This window comes from Miniopterus natalensis, chromosome 2 (assembly GCF_054644295.1).
Source record: "Miniopterus natalensis isolate mMinNat1 chromosome 2, mMinNat1.hap1, whole genome shotgun sequence".
In the NCBI taxonomy this organism is placed as follows: Eukaryota; Metazoa; Chordata; class Mammalia; order Chiroptera; family Miniopteridae; genus Miniopterus; species Miniopterus natalensis.
Genome location: NC_142082.1, coordinates 26,308,976 through 26,334,830, shown reverse-complemented (window position 1 = coordinate 26,334,830; position 25,855 = coordinate 26,308,976). Strand labels below are relative to the sequence as shown.

The following is a 25,855-nucleotide window of genomic DNA, read 5'->3' as shown; positions in this document are numbered from 1 at the left end:
TTTGTAACACTTCAAATCATGAAGAAATTAAAATAAAAACAAGATATTTACCTGCGAGTGTAAAACAGAGAGCAATCGGTAGTATTCTTTGAGTTCTTGATGCAACGCAGCACAAAAGCTCTGTGCAGAAAGGAGTAAATATAAGCAAAGCATGACATAGTCATTACACATGACACAGTCATCACACATCAACTCATTTGAACTGCACAGGCACAATGCTTTAAGACAAAGTTCAGGTGTTCTGCGTGACTTAATTCTCGTTCTGTCAGTGGTCTTCTAGCAGGTTTAACCACAATACACAGTATATTTAGTAATGTTAGCATGAATTTTGAAGAAGAGAAATGAAGAAATGAAAAAAACAAAGTATGGTTTTCATAAAGCTAAAAGTATATTCACTTTAGACAATGATTCTTTATTTTAAAATTATGTCCCTTTTAAATTTATAGTGTTAAAATGTAATTTTCTTTAATGTTCTTAATTGGAAGATTTTTTTTTTTAAATATATCTTTATTGATTTCAGAGAGAGGAAAGGAGAGGGAGAGAGACAGACAAAAACATCAATGATGAGAGAGTCATTGGGGATTGAGCCCGAAACCCAGGAATGTGCCCTGACCAGGAAATGAACCTCAGTCTCCTGGATCCTAGGTCGATGCTCAACCACTGAACCACGCCCAGCTGGGCTGGAAGATTTTTTTAATTGGCAACTTTATGCCAATTCTCCCCCAGGTTGTTTTTTGGGGGGAGTGATTTTTACTGCTGATTTTCCCCATCCATATTATTAAAAACTTCTTTGTATCTCTCCATCTTAAATGCTAAAAAGGTATCAAAACAGAACCTATAAGGAGGACCTTCACATAACCATATGACAAGAAATTTCTGTAATAAACTCTGGGATGTAAACCCAGGGATACTCAATGGGAAGCTTGGTTTCTGAGAGCCTATAACGGAACTTGTAAATGATAAAACCTGTTTTCTTTAAGTGTCAGGCTCTATACTTTTCTGCTTATTTTAAGGCAACATATAATCAAGTCATCTATTGTTTTATTTTTACGTATTTTTGTCTCGTGGATTTGATCTAATATAAACACTTCCCTCCTTATAAGCTATAAAAAGGAACACAAAACATACTAATTTTGCAGACTCAAAGGAATACTTCAATAGTTAAGTAATATTCACAGAGAAAACAATGTGGCATCTTCTCAGGCATAACATCACGTTTTACCAAAACGCATCCTGGTGTCCATGACAGACATGCGCACAAACACATAAAAGTTAAAACCAAACTGCTGAGCAGTATAAATAAATCATAATTTATCATGTAGAGCATAAGTATACGGAGTATACAAGTCAGCCTATAAGCAGTCTCCCACCAAATTAACAGAATTACAGTCTGAGTATTTCAGCAACCTGTGTGTATTCAACATGAAAAGTTTTCACTTAACTGAAGCTGTTCTCACCTTGGTTTATTAAAAAGCAAATATAAGATTCATACTTAAAAAACAATATCTCCCTTTATAAATAAAATTTGTTCTGTTTAATATGTCTAGAGCTGGGACACTTCTGAGAGTAAAGGGGAACTAATAATAATTACACTGTAACAACAGGCACAAATCAGTAGTACCCATGCTAACGTAACCTTTGATCACCCACCAAGAGCACTCAATGATTTTTTCTAATAAGCTAAACCACTACTTCTTCAGTAACTAGATAGTACAGAGCAATGATTTTAAAAAGCAGAAAATGAGAGTGGAATGCAAAGAACTAGAGTAGAAATTACATGTCATATTCTGGTCCTATATCTGCCTGTATGCATCAGGACAATATGGGTAAACCATTTAAACTTTCTGAGGTTCAACTTTTATTATCTACAAATGAGGACAATTACATTTGCCCTGCTAATTTTAGAGGGCTGTTATTAGAATCAAATATAAAAGGCTTCTAAATCCAGTACTATAAAATACTACATGACACTACTATAGTGATTATCCATCAACTTAATGGACTATCTATATAACAGTTTATTTAATTTTCCTCTGTTTATTTGGTGTTTGTCTTACTTCATATCTAATAAATTGACTAGGATATATCAGTGGAATTTTAGTTCATGAGGGAACGATACAGACATGAGAAAATGGTTCCTTTTGAGAAGGGCGCAACAGCTCACAGAAATCAGGGCATGATGCTGGAAGGGATGGCGAATGGGCTCACCTGGCTTGCAAACTCCATGTATCATTAAAACCTTCAGGTGGAGTCCTATCTGCATTACAGCAAGAGGGAAGGGTCCCTGACCCATCTATCCAATTCTCTATACTAGTGAATGGCATTAACAGCAGTGCTAGGCTGGGGACAGCACCTTTCTAGGCACTGTCTCCTAATGCTAACCACCTTGGAGATTATCATCTTACATATCATCATCACCTCCATTCTACATACACAGAAATTAAGGCCAAAAGGAGGTAACTTGTGCCAGATAACATAACTATTAAAAGGCGAAGCCAACGTTAGACCCCTGGGCGGTCTCACTTCAAAGCCACGCTGCTGTGCTGTGCTGTGCTGTGCAATGCTGTACAATGCTGTGCAGTGATCCATTCAAGGACATAGAAACCACAGCAGGTATTGACAAAGATAATCAAGTATAGCAAATTGTTTACATAGCTTTTGGAGGACTACAAAAGCAAAAGAACATAAACTAATTAAAACAGGTAAAACTGGGGGCAAAGAGAAGGTGTTGGGATTATTTGAATCCAGTAGCTCGGAAGGGGGGCTCCCAGCAGACACAGCCCTCTGAAGAGGGCCTGTTGGGGCACAGGCCTGTGAGCAGGGACACTCCCAGCTGCTGTGTGTGCCCCCGGACAGCACATTGAGCCTGGATTTGGGAATGCTACAGAAGCTAGAAACAGAAACCAACTGCTGCTGCTGCCCTGAATGGTCACAGCTGGGGCAGTGTCTACCTGGTCCTTCCTCTCTCATTAGCTCTGGATCCTGACAGAAGGCAGCCAACAAATTTGCGGAGTCCCTACTACTTTAATGGTTAAGCAGCATAGTTGCTTCTTGATAAAGTGCCTCAAATTGATTCTTGGTCAGTAATTATTTCTAATGAAGCCTTTAAAAAATTACTGAGGGGGAGAGAAAGAGCAGAAGTAAACTGCACAGAAGTAAACTGGATCATGACTGATACAATAGTCATTACCAAAGCATTTTTATTTAAAAAGAACCCTCTAAGAATTCTTTTCCTAAGATTTTAAGTGGATTAAGCATTTCCCAAAGTGAATGGCATCCCAAATGTTCTAGTAATAATGAACATACCTGACCTACAAGTCCAAATGAACGGTCTAGACTCCTCTGGTCCGTGTATTTTCTTATTTTATTGTGTAACCAACCCAACTCAGCAAGTCTGGCTGTCGTATCCCTCAAAGATTTATTTAGGTTTGCCTAAAAAGTAAATATATCAAGAGATAAAAATTAATACTAGAATTTTAATTATTTTTCTCAACCATCTGTACTTTTAATATTATAATGCTTAGGCTTCAACACATTTAATTTAAAAATAACTAACATACCATCATTAAAGTAAAAACAGTGAGATTCTGAAAAACAAAAAGCATCAGGTAACAGGCAGGGGAAGTAAAAACGCCTCCGAGTAAATGTTAAGCTTGAGTAGTATCACCCCAAGGAGTGACTGGCCAGGGACCCCCCAGCGTCTCAGGGACAGTCTGTGATGTCAGTCACCTTGTGAAACAGCTGAGAGTCAAGAAGAACATGGCATCAACAAGAGGGGAGAGGCAGATTCTAGAAGGTGAAAGCAAAAGCAAGCTGAGGAACTTTATCTGGAAGCCAATCTCAACAGCAGAGATGCCAAGATATATCTGGTCCCTCAGGTACCTCTGACATCACCATTACAGGATACAGAGACCAGTTAAGTGGGGCAACTGCATTAGTGAAAACAAGAAAAGGAAGAAACACAGAGAAAGGATGCAAAAGGATAGAAAAGGCTGACAAAGGGCCTCAAAACAAGACTATACAAGTCCCAAACTGCACAGGGAAATATAAACCAGAATTTAATAGTGCAACTTGATTGGTACACACAATTTTATAAATCCAGTCTTCATTACCCCAATAACACCTCACAAATTAATAGCTCCTATCTGGTCTTAATCACATTTAGTTACTGTACCTTTCCCTCTGCTTTGTAACAATTCTCAGTGTTGCTCATCTTGATGATTTTGCCATCTATGCCCTGGAATACGTACAAAATGTCTCTGACAAGGGCTGCCTCAGTAACTTCCGCAGTACCTGTAAAATGGTTTTTATAAGAGAGCAATTACTAAAGAACACATTTTTAAGATGAAAAGAATTTTATAACACAATTAGTTCCAGATTATATATTTGCATTCAGGACAAAAATTTAAAACTAAGTAAACGAGCTTAAGATGGAGAAGAGAGTACAGAGTTATTAGAAACAAGAATTTTCTGAAAAGAAAATGGAGATCATGCAAGTCCTTATACAAAAAGTCTTTTAAAAAGACACTACAATATGTGGAAACTTAATATATAATCAAAGAGCAGCACAAATCAATCACAGAGGGATGGATAATTATTTAATAGATGATGTTTGGAAAAATTGGTTTACTACAGAGCAAGCGTACAACCTTCGTCCATTCCCAACTCCATATAAAAGGGAGTTAATTCAGCAGAAAAGTTATTTATAATTTCCAGAAACCTTGGAACAAAAGCTAAGTCAGAATTTAGGTGTTATTCAAAATAATGACAGGCAATGTCCAGATATCCAATATATCAGTGAGAGGAGAAACATAATTAGAGTATACAGTCAGAGATAAGCACTCTCAGAACCAGGCCAGCAGTCAGAATACACAGTCAGAGATCAGCACTCTCATAACCAGGCCAGCAGTCAGAATATAGTCAGAGATCAGCACTCTCAGAACCAGGCCAGCACAGTCAGAAGGCAAGGACAGGTTTGTATTTCAGTGGTGGGGCTAATATTCTATAAACATCAATTACATCAATTTGCTAGCAGTTTGTTCAACCCTTACCTATCATTATTGGCCATTTTTATCTACTTTTCCCATCAACTACTAAGAGACAAGTTGAATTTTCCAACTGTAATTATGGACTTGTCTTTTCTTTGCAGTTCTTTCAGTTTTTCTTTGTGCATCTGAAGCTATGGCAGGTGAATATATACATTTAGGAGTACTATTTCTTCCCAAAGTTCTGATCCTTTTATTGTTACGAAATGTCCTTCTGTCCTAACACTCCTGCCACCATCAACTTCAATATAGCCATCTATCTTTCTCATGGTTAGTGTTTATAAAAGGTATTTTTCCCATCTCTTTACTTTTAACCTATTTGTGTCCCTATATTTCAAATGTCTCTTATGAGTAGTGCATAATTATCTAAACAGCATTTTTTTTAATCTTTTAAACAAATTATCTATCCCCATGAATTTAATGTAATTACCAATATGCTTGGATTTAAATTTACCTTATTTAGGTATGTGTTTTATTTATCCCACCGTTTTCTTCCTTTGTACTTCTCCTGCTCTTTTGGATAAATCGAGTATATTTTTAAGTCCTGTTATCTCTTAGCTTTGTATAGAATACAGGTTTGAAGGCACTGGTTAGGGATCAGGAGTCACAGCAAACAAAAAGGAAGAAGAGAATGGCACTTTGGCTCTAAACACTAGCTTCTGTTCCCAAGGGCACACAGCTGTCAAATGTTGCAGGGCAGCTAGAGGCTGGTAAGTGCAGCTACACAGGGACAGGCCAAGCTGTGTATGAGTGTTCTCAGAAGTCTAAAAGACACAGCTCGTCCTCCCATCCTACACAAGGACAGAAAACAGCTAGAGGAATTTCAGATTCAGTAGATTATGAGTCAATGATAAAGCCCACTCTTCTATTTTTCAGAATAATGTTCCCAACATGGCTATTTGTAGTGTTCTCATGTAAGAAACTCAAACTTTCTTTGGAACCTAACAAAGTTTTAAAATTCAACGAGGCATTCAATTAACCACCAAATAAATCTTCAATGAGTTTCTTCAACCTTCTAGGCACTATGCTAGTTACTACCACAGAGAACAAGACAGAAATGCCCCTCCTTCATGGAACTTGGACTCTGGCAGTAGACAGTCACTTGCACTAGGGCTTGACCCAGCCTGGAGATGCTTTCTCAGGAAGAAAGGCAGAATAAAAGGAGAAGGGGACTGTGACAAGGAAGGGAAAAGAGATCCAGACAGAGGAAAGCATTCAGACAATGACCTGAAAAGGGGGTGGCGCTGGTAAATACAAGGTAGAGTAACATGGGGTGATAAAATCAGACTTCCCAAGGCATTACAGACAATATTTAGGATTTTGAACTTCATCGTGAGAACAAGAAATCACTCAAAAGTTATAAACAGGGATTCCTGATCAGTATTTTAAAATAAGGGAAGCATAAATTCTGAATGTTCAAAGAAAAGCTACATTAAAATATATCCTTACTCACCACCTGCATCCCAGTCTCTCCTTGGCCTTGTCACATTGCGCGAAACAGTGTTGGGTATACCTTTTGAGGTAGTGGTTTGTAAAGAAGGCTGGTTTCCAGTTAACGTCCATGCAAGACGTGACCCCAACTGTTGTCGAAGACAGTCTCCTACTCCCGGAGCTTGATGAGACTGTCTAAAAAAAGAAAAGAACATTTTTTATCTTCAAATATCCCAGCTATTCACTGAAGAGACAAAAACACTTCCAGAAATTGTTCTTATATTACTTCACTGAATTATATAATCTTATAAATCTGAGACAGGTGAATGACTTAACCATATCCAAACATAACAACAATAATCATCAGTCCAAAGCCTTCTTGGGATCCTTAGCTGTCATTCAGGCTCTTACTGTCACCTCCACATGTATTTCCCACCATAAAGCCAAAATATATTTGACTTTTCTTTACATACACATAACATACACTACTCATTTAAAACCACTTTGAAATTCACTACTAATTTTACCTTCAGTATTAACATAATTCATTCACACAACACTTTGTTGAGCACAAGAGTGAAAAAAACCCTGGAATACTGTCCCTCTTCCCTGACTTCACTTGTCTCCCAGCCTTCATGGTGCTTGATAGGAAAAGGAAAACCTAATTTGTAATTAATTTTTAAAATGTACAAACAAAATTTAAGGAAAAAGCACACATCCAAGGTCTAAAAGTTAGCTTTTAATCACTGGGAAACTACATCAAAGATGCTCTTTGAAGATCTAAGAACATGATAGCTGATTTCCAATGACATGTTTTGAAAACTGTAACAAAATTATCACCTCCTAGGACTACAAAATGCAAAAACAAAAATCTCAACAACGTTGCTTCCAAGTAGCAGAGCTCTGATTTATTACTGGTAAAATACTGGTGGGTCCATCTATAATCCACTGATGAAGTAAGAGAGGAAAGCAAAAACCTGAAAAGCTCTTACTTTTTTCTGTTTTCAATGGGGGAAAAGGTCATCAACAACTACTAAAATTATGTCTTTGAGTACAGTTCTAAATTTAAGAGAAAAATTCTAAAAAACCACTTCAGTTCAAAGTTTTCTATAAAGCTTTCTTCATATCATGACAATAATTATTTCAAATTTTAAAGTGAAAATGAGAAGTCTGTTTACTCTTGAAGCCATTATGAGTTTGAGATTAAATTTGTAGAATGCATTATGCTGTCTTTCTAGAACTCTAGACTCCCATCTATAATCCATATGTGTGGTACACACATTCTATTTTCTAATAACTTGAACATAATTTTATTAAGTCACACAATGATTTATAATTATATTATGCTCATGTGGAAAACATCACTTGATGGTAAATCCCTGGTCACTATTCTTCTGGAAAAATACCCTGCTTTATAATAGTCTGCTTTAATGTGATTTCCAGGAATGAACTGTGCATAGAATTGTCTATGGAAAAAACAAACAAACAAACAAACGAAAAACAAAGTTATAAGTCCATTAATGCACTGGCATCTGCTGTATTCTCAACTGCAAATTCTATATTTATTCAAAATGTAATTAGATGTGACAGCAGGTTGCTGCAAAGTATATAACATCTTAGTTGTGTGTTCCTGTAGTTTCTCATTTTAATTCACTTGCACTATAAGATGCCATAATTCTTAGTTTGAAGATCTCAGCATTTGAGAATGAGACAGCTTTATTTTAATTTTCACTTATTAAAAATAATTCAATGAAGAGAACAGCATACATCAATGAAGGGGACAATATTCACTGAGAGATAAATCTGAGAGTTTAGCAAGAGAAATGCCAATCATTTTACCTCAAAGTGAAAGGCTCTGCACATCATGCTTGTGAACTAGGTCCTTTACTAATACACATTTGCACTAATAGCTTGAGAGCTGGTCAAAAATTTACAGTCAACTGAGATTTGAAGTGGAAAGAATTCCTATATGCAACTGAGTATTGAGGGAGAGTAAAAGCCAAAGACAAATCATACCAGACACAGCACCTAGAATATTCCAGACACACACAAGCCTCTAAAAGGGGTTTCAGTGAACACAAAATGCCTGATAAAAAGCCTGAGGATTTTCCTGTTTCTACTATTGCAGGAATCAAGGCATGTAAGCTTGATTTACCCTGGAACAGACTGTGGTGTGGGGGTCGGGCCATTTAGGGCATACATGCTTATACTGCTGATGCCACTGCTTCCCACACTGCCAGAGCTCTGCGCTGACTGAGTGCCACGATCCTGGTAGTTCAACGGGAGAGTCTGAGGCCTGGCATAGTAGTAGGGAGTTGAATGAGCATCTCTTGGTAATGCTTGGGCAAATAACGTGGCATAGCTGGAAATCTGAAAATAAATTAAAATGCATTAAGTATCTGGAGATATAAAATTACAGAACACTTTTCCCAAATCGACAAAGATAATTAATGTTTAGATTTTAGTTCTATTCCTACAATTGAATTTTGCACTTATTAGACAATAAATTAGTTGTTATACTTTTGAAATACACCAGAACTAATACAGTTTAGAAAGTTCTCTAAACTCTAAAACTCCCATGTGGTGTGATAACTATTCGGAATCCATGCAAATTAAAACTCAAATAATTACTCAAATATTTTTAAGTTTGGCATTCTTATATAATGAAAGAATGCTCATTATTCAGAATAAAGCTTTAGATATAAATATGATCCTTTCACCCACACTCTCCAACTTTTAAGCATTCAAATTTCTGTAGTAGAGTATTTTATTATAACAGACTCTCTGGGACATGGAGCAGCCAAATTGTTTTTTTAAATGCTGCACAGGTCTAAAATTGAACCCGTGTGACAACTAAGTTTGCACTGGTATAACTAATTAATGTTTAAAATGACATCTAAAAACACAAAAAAATTCTAAAAGGTCTTCTAACTCAAAGAATTGTGCTGCTATGCTAATATTAATAACTTTACGCAGTAAAAAATTTGAAAACTGCTAGTTCATGCTCTATTTAATTGAACATTGTTATATTTGAGTAACATAACTTTAAAAAACATCTTAAGAAAACACAGAACAGTGACTAAAATGGCTCTTAAAAAAAAAGAAAAAGAAAAAGAAATCTCTTGGCCAGCCTTTCATGACTGTCCAGAAAACTAGCCCAGTTTTTCTGTTTTACTCATACTATTTTCTTAAGTATAAAAGCCAATTCCTATCAAAATTTGGCATAACTGTCCAACAAAAGATGCAAAGTGCCCTTTAAAAAGGTATTGAGCTGCTAAAATAGAGCCTCTCACCTTGTTTGGCTGCTTGCGTGGATCTTCACTAAGGCTTAGCAAGAGGTAGAGAACTGACCATTTATTTTTCAAAACTCCCTGTTCAGAAAGAAAACATTAAAGAGACAAGGTTGTACTACTTCCCAGTTTTACCCTCCTCTCTCCTAAATTACCCTTATTCCAAAAGAGAACTGCACTTTAAAGTTCACACAGTAACATCAAATCTAAATTTGTTCATTTTCCAAGCACTGCAAATAGCACTACCCATCAGAAGGCTAATGTCTCATGAGGTAATAACCTTTGGAACCTTTACTCTCCTGAAAACTAACTCCAAAGTCCCTAACAAGAGCACGTTTTTAAAATTACCCTATTCCTGAATAATAATATTTTCCCTTTGAAATAATTCTTATAATAACCAACTTCCCAAACATAGTGATTATAAGCAAAATGCCATCATAAAATATGTGATTCCCTCATCCTTATCAATGTCCCATTTAGGTCACAAAATAGAGTATTATAAAAATAAAAAAAAATTTAGCCCTGGTTAGTGTGGCTCAGTTGGTTGAAGCATTGTCCTGTACATGGAAAGGATGCCGGTTCGATTCCCAGTCAGGGCACATACCTAGGTTGTGGGTTCAATCCCCAGTCGGGGTGCATATGGGAGGCAAATGTCAGATACTTGTCTCTCTCTCTCTTTCTCTTTTTCTTTGGGTAAGGGTTAAAAATAATAGTAAGTTTAAAAAAATTTTTTAACATTTCCAAAGTGTATGATGTAAGTCTCGGCATCATGCATACCCAAACTCAAGATCTTAGTTGTCAGGATAACGAACCCCTAGGTTTCTATGTAAGGTCAGTCTACAGATTTCATTAATTTTCAGTTACCTACCCCTCTGCCCTGATTCACAACCATTAACAGCAGCCCAACCTCAATACATTTCATCCAAATTTACAGAGCATTCTACTCTATCCATACAGCCTTACCTTTTGAATGCACAGGTTAGAACATATCAATATCTTTATTTACAAAACAAATTATGGGATGGTTACTTACATTATACAAGCTCTTCATTATATAAAATGTTCCTTGAACGTTTCTCTAAAGAATAAGCTCATCCCAGGTATTTAAATTATTGTCTAACTTAAAAAATTGATTTACACAGAACTTTGCAGAAAAAACAAAGTCCCCAGCTGGGGCAGCACAGGCAAGAAAGAGGCCCAGTACTGACAGAGTCCTCAGTCCAGTGGTAAGTGGACAAATGGACAAATTATTTCAGTACGATAAGTTACACTTCAGACACAGGAGGATCACTCGAGTGTTCCATGCTCAGGAAGGAGCCCCAGAGATGTGAGTCTCTTAGAAAGATGGGTGATATAAAGGCAGAGAAGGGGAATGGGAATGGCCTCTTCAGGGAACTGAAACAGATAAATTTGGCTGAAGCTAGACATGAGAATAGAAACTGAAAACTGAAGGAAGATCAGATCAAAGGGTGCCTTGTATGCTGTACCAAATTTGGATTTTAAGCTGAAGACAACAGGAAGCCTTTGAAGGATTCCATGCAGGGGAATGGATCTACTCACTGACAGTCCCATGGAGAATGGACTACAGGGGAGATAAAGCAAGACGCACAGGCCCTCCTTAGGAAACTGCAGTCATCTGGAAGGGAAATGACCAGAGGCTGAGCTGGGATTCTGTGACTGAGTATCTGCTAAGGTAACCTGGACAAACCCCATAAGCCAAGCCTCTGGGCTAAATGACTCTGTTGGGGCACAGGACCAAAAAGCTAAAACTCATCTACTTATCTCCAAAGATCTGCTCTCTACCAATCCTGTTTCCTTTAAGCCCTAGAAGGCAGTTAGTCATCAGCAAATGTCATTTAAAGGAGGCCTGCTGGGACAAGTCCTTACAGACATCATATCCCATAATCATCACAACCACACTGAGACACAAACTGTATTCTGTTCAATCCATAAATGAGTGAAGCAGAGATGAAAGTTAAATAACTTAATCACAAAGGTATAGGCCAGGATTCAAACCAAGGTCTGTCTGACTCCATAAGGACAAACGAGAAGCACACCTACGAGAAACAATCAGTAAGACCTGGGGACAGAACTTGGGAGAGAGAGTCAAGATGACATCCAGGTTTCTAGTCTTTGGTAAAAGGTGAATGGTGTTATCATTCACCAAAAGGGAGAACATGGAAGGAAAAGCAGGTTTAATGTGGGTGGATGTGAATGGACTCCTAGAAGATAGAAATTTTAAAAGTATGCTCCTTTCAGTTCCCAGGATGCCGAGTTGCAAGCCCCTGTGAATGTTTCCTAAGGAATGCCTGTGTAAAAATGCCCAGCAGGCATCGGGAAGACGGCAGACATTCTACCTGTGCAACAACAGTCCTGGGTTAGATCCTCAGCTGTTTCAGAAAAACAAAGATGTATACAGGATGGAGAGTGGAGAAAGTTTCAAAAATAAACAAAACTGTGCACAAAAATTAGCAATCAGCATATTTAAAGCTGGTGTCAGCTTTTTTTTTTAAACATAGACAAACAAGTATTAAATAGGATCAGTCTGCTGAGGAACATTTGATAGAGGGACTGCACACTGAGGTGTGTGCAACTGCACAGGGACAGGGAAACAAGGTGGTGAAGCAGGCAGGGACTACCACCAGCAAAGCAAATGTTACCAAAGATGGAAAAGCATACTTAAAACAGTGACTCCAAGTAAATCAAGTTGAATTAAGGAATCAAAGGGGTCAGGAAATAAATTTAAGTTTAATTTTACAAATAAATAGGAAGACCTGAAAAATAGTAAGTAGATTACTAGCAACCTTAGGCACAAGTCAGTGATTTTTATTGTTGTAACACTAACCTAATATTTGTTGAGCAAAGTATTAAGCTTCTCTGGATTTCACTTTCTTCCCTATAAGAGGCAGGAGACAGCCAGATGAACTAAGATCCTTTATAGTCAGAATCACAAAAATCTCACCCTATGATTCAATTAATTTATTGGTGTAGAGGCTGGCAGAGTCTTATATAAAAATAGCAGGTTAGAAAAACCACTGTGTGCAAGTATCAACATCCAATCACAAAATGTTCAAAATCAATTTTTAAGTTATTTACTATAACAGTACAAATTAGGACCTGATAAACAATGAAGTGTATCATCAAGATAAGCTTTTGCTGTTATACCAGAAACAGATTTAAGGCTTCTGTAATACATACTTATTGTGTAAGTAAGTCTGATTATTTTCCCAGTGTAGTTTCATTCATCTTTATAAGCAACTTAGCACTAAATCCAGCCAGAACTTACTTCTAACATTGAAAATCTTTAAAAAAAGATTTTCTACAATTAAAATTATGTAACTCAATTTATATCTACAATTAAAAGCCATAACTCAAGAAAGAAAAGTTTAATGATACCACAGAAAAATGTTCAAACGTTCCCAGATCACTCTCACCATTACTGGAATGGCTTTCAGAATACTTGTATGATACCTGTGAATGAAGTTTTCTGTGGAGTTCTGAAAACAATGCAGCATCTGCTTCTCTTCTTTGTCGAATAACTGTCAAGTTAGAAAAGAAAATAAGCATACACCAAATCACATACACCAAAATTCATTTTTATGATACTATTTCACCTATAGTAACAACTCTGAAATCTGAAAAGAATCCTGAGCTTAAGAATCAAAATAACTAGACAAGTGATATTTCAGCTCTACGAATTTGGTCAATTCATGTAATCTCTCTGATGTTTGTAAAATATGGACAATTTTAGGCTGAAATCAAATAGTTTCTGTAAAAAGCTAAAGTAATAGAAATGATGAGACCTTTTAGATTCTACCTACAAATATTAATAAACAGCCCAGGGAGGAAAACTACCATCCATTTAAGTAGTTAATAATGGCTATCTGGAAGAGAGGATGTGAAGTGAAAATAACTTTGGAATCCTAAATTCAAAGGGCAGTAACAAAAAGTATACCATTCATAATAGTTTGACTTAAAACTACACATTCTAAGCATTTTTGTTAACACATACAGCAAAATTAATAGTCAATTACTGCTTATGATAAAAATCAAAACAGCTTATTAGCTAATTTTCATCCACTAATTCATTCTATTAGTAAACATCTTCAGATCCTTGACGCTTCACTTAAAATTTTCTGAAAGCCCAATTACAAATGAGAAATCCATGCTTTACTGTTTCGATGAAAAAGACTATACACAGGATTTGTGTAGGAGGAAACTCCACTCACCGGCATCTATAATAATATTTGTACACACCACCTGTGCACAGGTACCTCTCAAAGAAACCCTGTTATACTCATGAGAAAAGGCACCACTTTTAAAAGCTATCTTAGAGCTTCTCCAAGTAACCTTTGTGCTTATTTATCCCAATTTAGTAGGAGCGCTTTCTTAAAATTTCATCAGCCAAACTCACTTAGCTTTGAATGTTCAAATTCATTTTAGAGAGACAACGACTGACTTTACATCCAACACTTTTTTATATTCATCAGCCAGGAAATGGTGCTGGTACCATGTACTGATTATATGAACCACATACCAGAGGTTACATCATCCTAATCACATCTGTACTTTCAAGTCTTCCTATGCCAAAAGGTAAAGCTATCTTTAAAATCTATTTTCATAAAATGCATTCAACAAAACTAATGAAATTAAAATTTAATATTCTTTACTACCTATTAAAGCTTACATAAAAACACTCCAAATAAATACTACCATGACATTAAATAAGTAATGTTCTTTCTATAGAATGACACTGACACTAATTCACAAATACAAAATTAGTCACAGGACAGTAAAACAATAGTAAATACAAAACAAAATGAACACAGAATATTTACCCCCCCAAAAAAGTTTCATCTAATAGATTGCTAAGCATAGCAAAACAAATCTTGGGTTACAATGTACCCCCACCCACCAATGGAAAAATTAGGAAACCAATAGGTGTTAAATTTTATCACAGATGATGAGTTTTGCAATGTTTTAATATAAACCATATTAGCATTTTATACTTAAAGTCAGCCACATAAAATGGAAAGTTTAACGTTTTTGTATTATTCCAGAGAACAGAACTACCATAACTCAACTAATCTATCAAAAACAAATCATATTTCAAAAATGTTAAACTATAAAAACTATGTCTAAGAATTATTGAAAAGTGATAGGTCAATGTTGACCATTACATGAAAGGACCATCAATAACACTCTATGAACTACAGCTGGGCCACATCACTGCTGGGGACTCTGGGGGGTAATGGGCAGAGAAGCAAACTGCATCAATATATATCAAGTCTTATTTCAAAAACACAGAAGATACACAGGGAAAAGACTACATGATTACAGTTTTCTTCTTAAAAAAGAAATTCCAGGACTTCCTTTGCCATATTCACTGCAACAATGTAGCTGCCAGTTAACTCTGAATTTCAAAATTTTTTTAGCTACTACACATATGTGTAATATGCTCACCAGGAGGCCTGGAAATGTAAATTTGTAAAGGGAATGGTTTGTTAAAATATTACCCAATAGGCGAGGTTCTCACTAATAATATAAAATATAAAATAACGTAAAATGTTAAAATAATCTAAAATGTAATAATCATCAGGGTTCAAGAATACAGTGTACTTACATTCAGTTTTATAGACAAGAAAGGAAAATAAGTTCTCATAAGTTAATAGCAGGATAAATATTGAATTTTTGTCCAACTACCTTAAATAAAACACATAACACTAAGTAACACCAAGATCTGACTCATATCAGCAGAATCATCATTTCAGACTTGCATTGCTCATCAAGCTCTAAACTTGTAAATGTAGCCATGGTCAGATCCAGTTACTCACATGCCACAGCCTCAACTCTACCACTAGCTACCTCGCCATCCAGCTCAGTTACACAGCTCTGAAAAGGGGCATCCACACAGATCACTGGCCGAATAGTTAATAATGCAACAGCTGGTGTGAGAAACTGTGCCATGAAAAACAGATCTCCTAGATGTTATTATCAGTTTGCCAGCACACTTAGAAATAAGGCCAAAGCCCACTTCATTTGGGCAATTTAATAGCGAGCGAGGCCCCGGTAGGAAGACCACTGACTTTCAAGGCAGCTACTTTTCAGGCAGCTGGAGCTGGACTCAAAGAGCCCAGAAAACTGAGGAGGGAAGGAAACGGCCACCAGAGAAAAACAACTCTACAGCCCAGACAAGAGCAATTCTCATACATGGGTTCCTATGCTCAAAGCCTCCCTCTCTTAGATACTCTGCAGTACTGAGGGACAGCAGAGCCCCACCTTCCACAGAATGCATTAGTAACCAGGTGCTAATAAATGGGAAGCTTTCTACTTTAAGGTAACAACGTTTAAGGAAGCTTTCAGTATCATCTCAGAATTCAAATGTTCACATAATAAGTTCTAAAGTACTGTGAGTTTGGATGTTGACAATTAATAGAAGCAATATTTGATCCACTGATAGTTGTTTACTGCCAAGATAGTGAGTGTTCTATGTTGTCTGGTCAAAAGGTGCATAACATTAAATCCTGCAAATCACAAGATAAGCAGGAAGTTATATTAAATCCTTTTATCTTTCTCATACTCTTAAACCAAATTATGTTTTTATAATAGTATTTAAACAATTGTCTTGCACTATGTTCTAACAAAAGACAGAATTGAATTGTCCTATTTTTAACATAATTATATAAATATAATTATACATAATAGTACCTTGGGAACCACATACAGGGTGGGACAAAAATAGGTTTAGAGATGTTCATATGTAAAATAATACATTAATAAATAATAATACAAGAACAAACTCTGTATTTTGCACTCACAACTGTAAACCTACTTTTGCCCCACCCTGTGTGTATATGTATATATGTGCATATATATGTGTATATATATTCTTAAGCTTTGAGAAGTTTAAGAATCCAACACATGATAACTAACATTCTGGAAAAATACGTACGTTCTTTCTTGATTTTTTCGGCTACTAGAAATTCATCTCTTTCAACAGTTGGGGCAAAGTTACTGCCAATAACTCGTACAGCATACTGGAACTGTTGAGCTACATCAGCTGAAAGGTAAATAAAAGAATGCAAATTATTGCCAATCACTTTTGATCACCTGAAACTTCCAGTTCAAGTGGACTGGGCACAGGTATCTACTTTCCGCCTTCCCAAGGTTTTAACTGAGAGTATAGAAAAGCTACTAAGAAATCAAAACAACAAAATGAATGAACAAATAACAGTTCTATAAAATAAGAAAGGGAGACAGCAAAAGGCAAGATAATCTGAAAAATTCTAAGAGACAGAAAACAAATTGGACTGATAACCATAAAAAAAAAAAAGGGAACAGGAAAAGTCACAGCGCAAAGTATGAAGCATGAGAGAAGCAAGCCTGCTCAAAGAGAGACTCTGAGAAGCTGCAAGATTCAAGTCAACAAAAAACAAAAAACCAGAGTGGGCCGTGGAGCAATCAAAATGCGTGATTAATTTATAAACTGTGTTTACACTTCTAGGTAAAGATGGTGGCTTAAACTAGATGTTTGCATCCACTCCCTTCATAAAACCCACTGAGTTGAGAACAAAGTTGTTGTTTTTCTTATTCTCACTCAAGGATATATTTTACTGATTTTAGAGAGAGGGGAAGGGGAGGAGGGAGAGAGAAACATCATTGTACTAGAAAAAGCCAAAACTTAGGTTGCCCAGACTGGGAATCAAACCCGAAAGCTCTCGAGTACATGGGATGACACTCCAACCAACTGAACCACACTAGTCAAGGCCAAAGTTTTTTTGTTTGTTTTTAACTCATAAATCAACAAAGGCAAAGAAAAAAAGGCAGAAACAACACAAAGAGAAGTCAAGGAAATGTGAGAAGCTGGAAAGCAAAAGGATTGGTGGAAACTGATTCAGGAGAACAGTGAAACCTGAACCTCCAAGCCTGCTGGGTAAGGGGGTTGGGGGAGACAAAAGCCAAGAAGAACACAACCCCAGGGAGGCTCCAGAAAGGAAACTCAGTACCTCAGAAGGTGTGGATGAAGTATGGCTGAGGGACAAGGGCTGGCTGAGAGTCTGGATGGAAAATGAACTCCTGGGTCCTCTACTCCTTCCCACACAACCAGACAATGGCTGACTGCCCTACCCAAGCAAATTAAAGAGGGTCTGGATGGAACACCAGGACAGCAAAGAATATGAAGTAAAAGCAGAGGACTGAGTTAAGGACCCGGCCCTCCCTCCCAAACACTGGGAGTGAAAATTCCTAAACCCGGGAATTTTCTAGCCAAACGCAGTACCCCTCCACCTTCCCACTAAAGCTCAACTGCCCTGCAGTGTGCTGCTGAATCCCACACCAAACAAAAACCAGTAACAAAACTAAAACCCCAGTCCCTAGGCTCCACTGTGAGAAGTGCCTTTCTTGGTAGTCAGAAAAATAAGTGACGAGAAAGTGAGCCAGCATATAGACTTCACCACCACCACCCAACTAAACCTGAGTTACAGAACATTTCATCCATCAACAAAAGAATACATATTCTTTTCAGATGCACATGGAACATTCCTCAAGGCAGACTACAGTTAGGAGTGACAAAATAAGCCTTATTAAATATAAAGTAACTAAAATTATTCAAAGGACGTTCTCTATCAATAATAGGATTAAAAATCAGTAACAGAATGCCATCTAAAAAATATTCAAATATTTGGAAGTCAATTAACACAGTACTACTTAATACACTGGCAAAAGAGTCGCAAAGGAAACTGGAAAATATCTTGAACTGAGCGAAAATACAACACATTAAAATGTGCAAGATACAGCTAAAGCAGTGTTTAGAGGAAACTTTATAGTATACAGTGCTTTTATTACAAAAGAAGATGGGTCTCAAATCAATAATATCAGCTTATACAATAAAATCCTAAAAAAGAAAAGCAAACTAAATTCAAAGTTAAGCATCAGGAAATAATAAAAATAAGAGAAAAAATCAATGAAATTTAAAACAAAAATATGAAAAAAATCAGTGAAACCAACAGTTGGTTATTAAAAAAAATTAATCGAATTGATAAACATAAATTTGTGACCAAGAAAAATAAGAAACAAATGAAACAGGGACATTACCACTGATCCCACAGAAACTTAAAAAGGCTAAAAAATTTTTGTAGATACTACTCCCTCATAGAGGTAGATAAAACATAACATCTGCTCCTTAACTGTTGGCTGCAGTGTCTTCCTTCCCAAGAGTAGAGTATAGAAAGGGGGAGAAGAGTGCTGTGCAGTGCAGTAATGTGACAAACACCACCTCAAGCCAGGTGATCAAGGTCAAGATCCATGGTGATGAGCCACCTTGATAGTGTGTACTCTGGATACAATGTGATGAGAAGAGCACTTTACCTCTGGGATCTTCCTCCCAATCACACACAACCCCAGTCTAATGCAAAAAACATCAGATAAATCCCAATTGAGACATTATACAAAATACCTGACTTTTAATCCTCAAAACTGTCAAGGTCATCAAAAAAAATGTTTTTAAGTCTGAGGAACTGTCAGAGCCACAGGAGCCAAACAAGGCATGAAAGCTAAAGGTAATATAATACCCTGGATGGAACCCTAGGATAGTTAAGGAACATTAGGCAATAACTGAGGAAATCTGAATAAAGTATGAAGTTTAATTAATATTAGTGTATCATTATTGTAACAGTTATACCATACTAATGTAAGATGCTTATAATGGGGGAATGGTTGTGGGGTATATAGGAACTCTTTATTATTGTCATAATTTTTCTGTAATTCTAAAATTAAAAGTTCATTTTTAAAAATATACTGATTCTAAAACTCATCTTTCACAAATCACTATTTCATTGGTCTGGAGTGGGGCCAAGGTATAAATATTTTTTTTAAAGCTCTGATTTAAAACCCTTAGTCTTAAAGGTAAAAGCTACTTAAATAAAAAATAAAAATAAAAAAAAGCCTTCTTTGGTAAACTCAAAAAAGAATCTCACCCTATACCACACACCATATATGAAACTAACTCAAACAGACAATAATAAGAGTAAAACATAAAGCTACAACACTCTTTGGGGGGGGAATGGAAGAAAACTTTTTGACTTTGGATTAGACAAAGAGTTCTTACATAAGATACCAAAATCATGATCCAGTAAGAAAAAGAATTGATAAATTAGACTTCCTCTGAAATTTAAAACTTATGCTCTGCAAAGGACATTGTTAATAGACGAAAATAGTGATAAAATATTTATGAAGTACATATCCAACAAAGAAATTGAATCTAGATATACATAAAGAACTCTCAAAACTCAATCAGGAGGGTTTTTTCCTAAAAATCAGTAGGACATAAGCAAAAGTTTTGAACAGATCATTCACCAAGATAAATGCAAAGAAACACATGGAAAGATAGTGTGTGTGTGTGTGTGTGTGTGTGTGTGTGTGTGTGTGTGTGTGTGTGTGTGTGTGTGTGTGTGTGTGTGTGTGTGTGTGTGTGTGTTTATAGCAGTGTGATCCACAATTGCCAAAAACTGGAAACAACCCAAATGTCCTTCAATGGGTGAAGGAATAAATAAACTTTGGTACATTCACACAATGAAACACCACTCTGCAATGAAAGGGAATACACTACTGATACACACAACACCATAAATGAATCTCAAATAGGCTAAATGAAAAAAGCCAGTCTCAAAAGATTGCATACTGTATGACTGCATTTACACGATTCTAGAAAAGGCGAAATATAGGGACAGAACAGAAAATGGGTGCCAGAGACAAAGTGGCCAGTACAAAGGAAATAATTGAAAAGTTTTTTAAGAAACAAATATAAATTTTTAAAATAGGATGATACCAGAATGGAGCTACTAAAGAGAAATTAAATGCAAGCTGGGAAATCAAACACAACAAAAGACAACAGTTACAATTCATGAGGAAGAATTCATGGTAAAATTTTTCTATAATTAGACAGTCCTCAAATTGATGGATCACCAAGTGTTAATCCAGATAAACTTTTAAGAATTTCATAACATGATAGCAAAATTTATATATAGCAAAATTTCATACCATAAAAGATAAAAAGAAAATCCTAAAAGCTGCCAGGTATAACTGCAAAGCAGTAAGAATCAGGCTAACATCAGATTTCTCATCAGTAATGAAGAAATACCTTCAGAGTGGACAGAGGAAAACATCTTCAAACCAAAATTTCTGTATCTGATTGATAATTCAAGAGCATGGGGACAGGAGAAGGGAAATGAAGACATTTTCAGACTCTTAAGCAATTATGCATATCAGTAAATCCTGTTGACCACTTCTAAAAGCATATCCCAAATATGATCATTCCATAGCTACTATCCAATAGTAATAACTCTAAGTAGCTGATCATCTTACTCTGAGTTTACCACCTTAGAGTAAATTATCCATACAGCAGTCAGAGTAATCTTTTTAAGACATGAATCAAAAAAAAAAAAAAAGACATGAATCATAAATAAATTTCTACTCAAATCCACCCATCACACTCATACTAAAATCCAAACTCCTGAGGACAGCCTACATGATCTGGTCCCATGCTACTTCACCAATGGCATCTGCCTCTCCCAGCCATGCCACACTCTGTGGTCTTGCCATTCTTGGAGCACACCATGCTCACTTCCAGCTCAGAACCCTGACACACTCTTCTCCCACATCTTCCCAGGACTTATTCCATTACTTCACTTGGTTTTCTATTTAAATGTCACCTCCTCAAAAAGCTTTCCTAGCTCCAGCAGACACAATCGCACACAAGCGTGCACACATACACACAGTTTCTTAAACACCACTGTATCAACAGAATGTGTTCAGTACTTGGTAAATGCATACATAGCAGGGAAAGCAAAAAGAAGTAATTTAAATGTTTTTTGTGGAGTCACAGAATTAGAGGTAGTTTTTCTTTTCTTCCTTATACTTTTCCACACTTAAAGTTTTCTACACTGAGTATATATTAATTTTATAAATATTAAAAGTGTCATTGAAAATTACTAATTTAAAAGGGCTGCTTGTATAACTATTCTAGTTAAAAATATTTTTCAATTACCATGATCCTGAGTTCTACAAAATATAGTTCATTAACATACTCAAGTACATCAAACAAAAATCCCCACTCCGAAAGTTTCATAAACATATAAATTTTCTTTTGCCAAAAATTCAAAACTCCTCAATACCAGTAATATTCTTTCTCCTTTCTCTGTCTCTACATTTTCTCTACACCTTTGGTATGTATATTATTTCATTTCTACCTCTTCAGCCACACTTCAATTTCTCTACTTGCCTGCCAACCAAATTTCCAGTCTATCTTTCTTGCTAATTATAAAATATATGAAAAATCCACCTGCTACTTCTTAAACCATATCTACCTATCGTATGTTTCAAAGGTACACACACAAAATCTGGACTATTAAGGAAATTAGCAGGGGCAATTTTTCTTTTTTTAATGAACCTACCCTCAAAGATTAAAATATGAAATATCCGACAATGTCAACTACAAATGTCTAGTTTAACACTACCAAAATATTGCTCAGTTTTTAAGTATAACTATACTCAATCAGTAATTCAATGAATAATTTCTAAATACCTACTATATGCTAAACACCACAGGCCCCAAGAATAGAAGAGAAATAGTGGTCAACAAGGCAGCCTTAGTGAGAATACCAAAAAAAAAAAAAAAAAAAAATGGGGCAAATAAATACACAAGGTAATTAGACTGTGGTTAAGAGCTACTAAGAAAATAAACAGGACACCATGGTGGCAAATTACAGGAAAGGCTTCATGAAATAGGTTGGCTAGGGAAAGCCTCTCTAAGGAAGTGAACTTTAAGACAGGTAGGGGTCCGCCTCGTGAAAAACCAAAGAAACAGGTGAAAAGGACACAGTATTAAGATCCACAGGGCCAATACTATTGAAATCTAAAATCCAAACCAGAAAAGCCAAAGTCATTTCAAGAAGAGTGCCAGATGAGGAGGTCCACACTGTAGCTCTTTGATGACCTGGCTTAAGCCAAGACTAAAAATTAGAGTATTAGATAAGGGCAATCATCTTACTTCAATATGTAGTCATATTGTTAAAATGCTTATCTAATAAAAACTCCTTTATTTCTTCTTTTTCTCAGAGCTAGAAAGAGAATTACAAACTATAAAAAGGAGTGCTGCTTCTGAAAGAGTTGAAACAGTGTAACATCAAGCACATTGTTTCCAAAAACACAAATAATAACTATCCAAAGATATAAGTAAAATTTGCTCTATGAGAGGGGATATGGAGAATTTTCTGGTTGGCAGTGCGTATTTCAAGCAAATTCACAGCTGTTATAAGCTGGAAAAGGTAGGAAATGATGGTTATACAACTTTATAAAAATGTCAAGCACCATGATACATTGGTGCTTAGTTTCTGAAGGTCCCTTGAAACCAACTGCAACAAAAAAATTTCTAATGCCCTATGAAAAATTGACTCACATAAAATTCACATTAAAAGTAACAAGTGTCTAGTATGCCTCAATTTCATAGTATTAAAAAAGCAATGTATTACAAAAGCATAAGGCCAACTGTAACATGTCATTAGAAAATAAAGTAATTAATCAAATGTTCTACTTAGTTATCAGGTAAAGTACACACTAATGAAAAGAAAAAAATTTAAATGTTAAAACTATAGAGGCAGAATTAATACTGCTCTTTTGGCTAAGGTAGGACAAATTAAAATAGAACAAAGCAAGCTATTAAATACTTATAAATTCTTCATTAATAGCATTATTTGGAATTATGAATATAATGATTGTTTAGCAACATCAATTGTTTGGCAGCAAAGAGAGCACCATCTCTAATGGATTTTATATTTTAAGAGAGACTCCCCTCAGAATCTCATAGAAAGTATATTTATTCTTAACTAAGACACAATTCTAAGTGGAAAGATGCAGCACTTTGCTAAAGATAAGTGTTTCCACCTCCTTAAAGGGATGAAACTAAGTCAACCAAAAGAAGTCCCAAATTTAGTTTGTCTTAAATTGAGAAACATCATGCTACCTCATCAGTGGCCTTCAAAGTCCAGTTATGACCATGGGAATGTGTGGTTTACCCTTGGAGGACAATTTTAGAACCACTGGTATAATGAAAACACTGATGTTAAAGTCAGTCATAACCAACAATCTTAGCTCTCTGGTTTCTTCCAGGATTAGGATCATCAAGTCAGATAGGTAACTCAGAGAACTAGAGAGTCACATAAAGAGCCAGAGACAAACACAGAAGACCACACCACAGAGTCCCCCCCATCACAAGGCCATTGTACCCTCTACCCACAACCCTCCCCAGATGTTCACAGGGTTCTCCCTCACTCCATTCAGGCCCATGTTTAAATATCTTCCCTGAGGCTTTCTTCACCTCTTCTCTCAACATCCCTTTGGCCTACTTTATTTTTACCACAGCTTTCATCATTAACATTATACATTCACCTCCTTTATCAGGTCACCACTAGAATGTAAGAGGAAAGACTTGTCTGTAGGGCTGTGTCTCACCACCACCTAGCAGAGTGCCTGGGGGTGGAGATGCCTCTTGACAGAGTGAAACTTCATATAATGCAGCAAGATCTGTGTAAAGTCAGTGTCATTTAACAGACTGACAAAAAAAATTCATCTTTTGCCCCTGAGATTATCGCAGAACATCAAATAAACTATGTACACTGTCACCAGTCATGAAAGGTCAAAATACAATCCCAATGTTTTAAATGTAATCCTGCTTAACGTCTTCTCGCAATAACTGCACAACTTCTTTTCCACGTTATGGTGCTTAAAGAATAAGTAACCCAGTTGCTCCGATTACCCAGAAAAGTCCTTCATGGTGCATCCCCACTCCCCACTCCCTCCGGCCAAAACAAGTACCAAGAAATGACACTTGGTGCCATCTTTCACAGTACCACGAGCACAGACCGGCTTTACGCACGGTACGGAACTGGCTTTGGGTAGCAGTATTCGCTATGTGAACTCTCTAGAAACAGCTTTATATTAAACGCAACCCTCAGCCCTTTATAGCAGGAAAATATGGCAGGTGAAGGTCGTAAGCACCCGCTCTGCATCATACTCAAACCTGCTATACTTTCCCAAGGGAAAGGGAAACCGGCGTGGCTCGCTACCACCTGACACCCCTCCGCGGCGTCACTCGGCGCTGCACAGGCGCGTGACCGGGGACCGGTCCACCGCTCTCCCCACCCAAATAAACTCGGAGGCGCCCGGCCCGGCCCGGCCCGGCCCGGCCCGGCCCAGGGACTTGGGAGAAGGTGGACACGGTTCGCGAGCTGACATCTGCCCAGGCTTCGCTCTCGGAATCAGAGCGCGGGGAGCGGTGACTCAGCCCACCCAGGCCCTGCCCTCCTTCCCGCGCCCCGCGGGACCCCGGCCGGGAGGCTGCAGCCCCGCTGGCCGGCCGAGCCCCTCGCGGCTCCGCTGCCGCCAGCTCGCGGAGCCTGGGGGCCGCCCTGCCCTGGCCCCGCCAGTCCCCTGCACGCCTCTGAGCTGCACTCGCGGGGAGCGGCCTCCAGGACGCGCCCCGGACCCCGAGCTGCCCGCCCCAGTCCGCTACCTTCGCTTTTGCCCAGAATCCGGCAGCACAGGTTCTGCAGCAGGACGTTCGGCGACTTCTGGTCGGGGGTCGCCATCCTCGCCCGAGACTGCCCACGGGGGCCCCGCGGAGCCGCCGGCCCGAGCCCGCCCGCCCCGAGCCCGGCGCGCTCAGGAGGCCCCGCCGCGCCCCGCTGCCTGTGCCCGCCACGCGCCCCACGGGCTCCCGGCGTCCCCAAAAGCCTAAGGCCCCGCGGGAACCGCCGGCGACAAGGGCGCCATTTTAACGGAACCCGCCGAAACGGCGGGTGCTTCCCACAATGCCCCACTTCTTCCGGGCGCGCGGAGCCGTCGGTGCGCTGGCTTAAGGGTTCCCCGCGCGGTTCCCCGACCACCGGCGCCAGGCGGCAAAGTTCCGGCACCAACCGCGCCCCAGCTGCCTGCACGTGCTGCTCCCGGTTCTCAGACCCGGGGAAAGCCCCCCACGTCCTGGCGGCCGCTGACTTGCCGTGAAAGTGGTTGGTGCCCAGGAGCGCTTTATAGTCC

General features: G+C 37.8%; 1 protein-coding gene across 2 annotated transcripts in view; it reads right to left on the bottom strand.

The window, feature by feature from the left end:
* Window positions 1-25,443, bottom strand: part of TUBGCP3 (tubulin gamma complex component 3) — a 75,737-nt gene extending 50,294 nt beyond the window's left edge. Inside the window, exons 1-9 of one of the 2 annotated variants that reach the window (XM_087814222.1) lie at window positions 25,332-25,443; window positions 16,719-16,826; window positions 13,238-13,305; window positions 9,770-9,847; window positions 8,632-8,846; window positions 6,499-6,671; window positions 4,175-4,293; window positions 3,307-3,432; window positions 52-120 (exon numbers count right to left, since the gene is read on the bottom strand). In XM_087814222.1, coding sequence (XP_087670348.1) covers window positions 52-120; window positions 3,307-3,432; window positions 4,175-4,293; window positions 6,499-6,671; window positions 8,632-8,846; window positions 9,770-9,847; window positions 13,238-13,305; window positions 16,719-16,826; window positions 25,332-25,407 — 1,032 coding nt within the window. In that variant the 5' untranslated portion in view covers window positions 25,408-25,443. The remainder of the gene's footprint in view (window positions 1-51; window positions 121-3,306; window positions 3,433-4,174; window positions 4,294-6,498; window positions 6,672-8,631; window positions 8,847-9,769; window positions 9,848-13,237; window positions 13,306-16,718; window positions 16,827-25,331) is intronic. The other variant, XM_087814223.1, reaches the window with a different exon arrangement.
* Window positions 25,444-25,855: the final 412 nt, after the last annotated feature.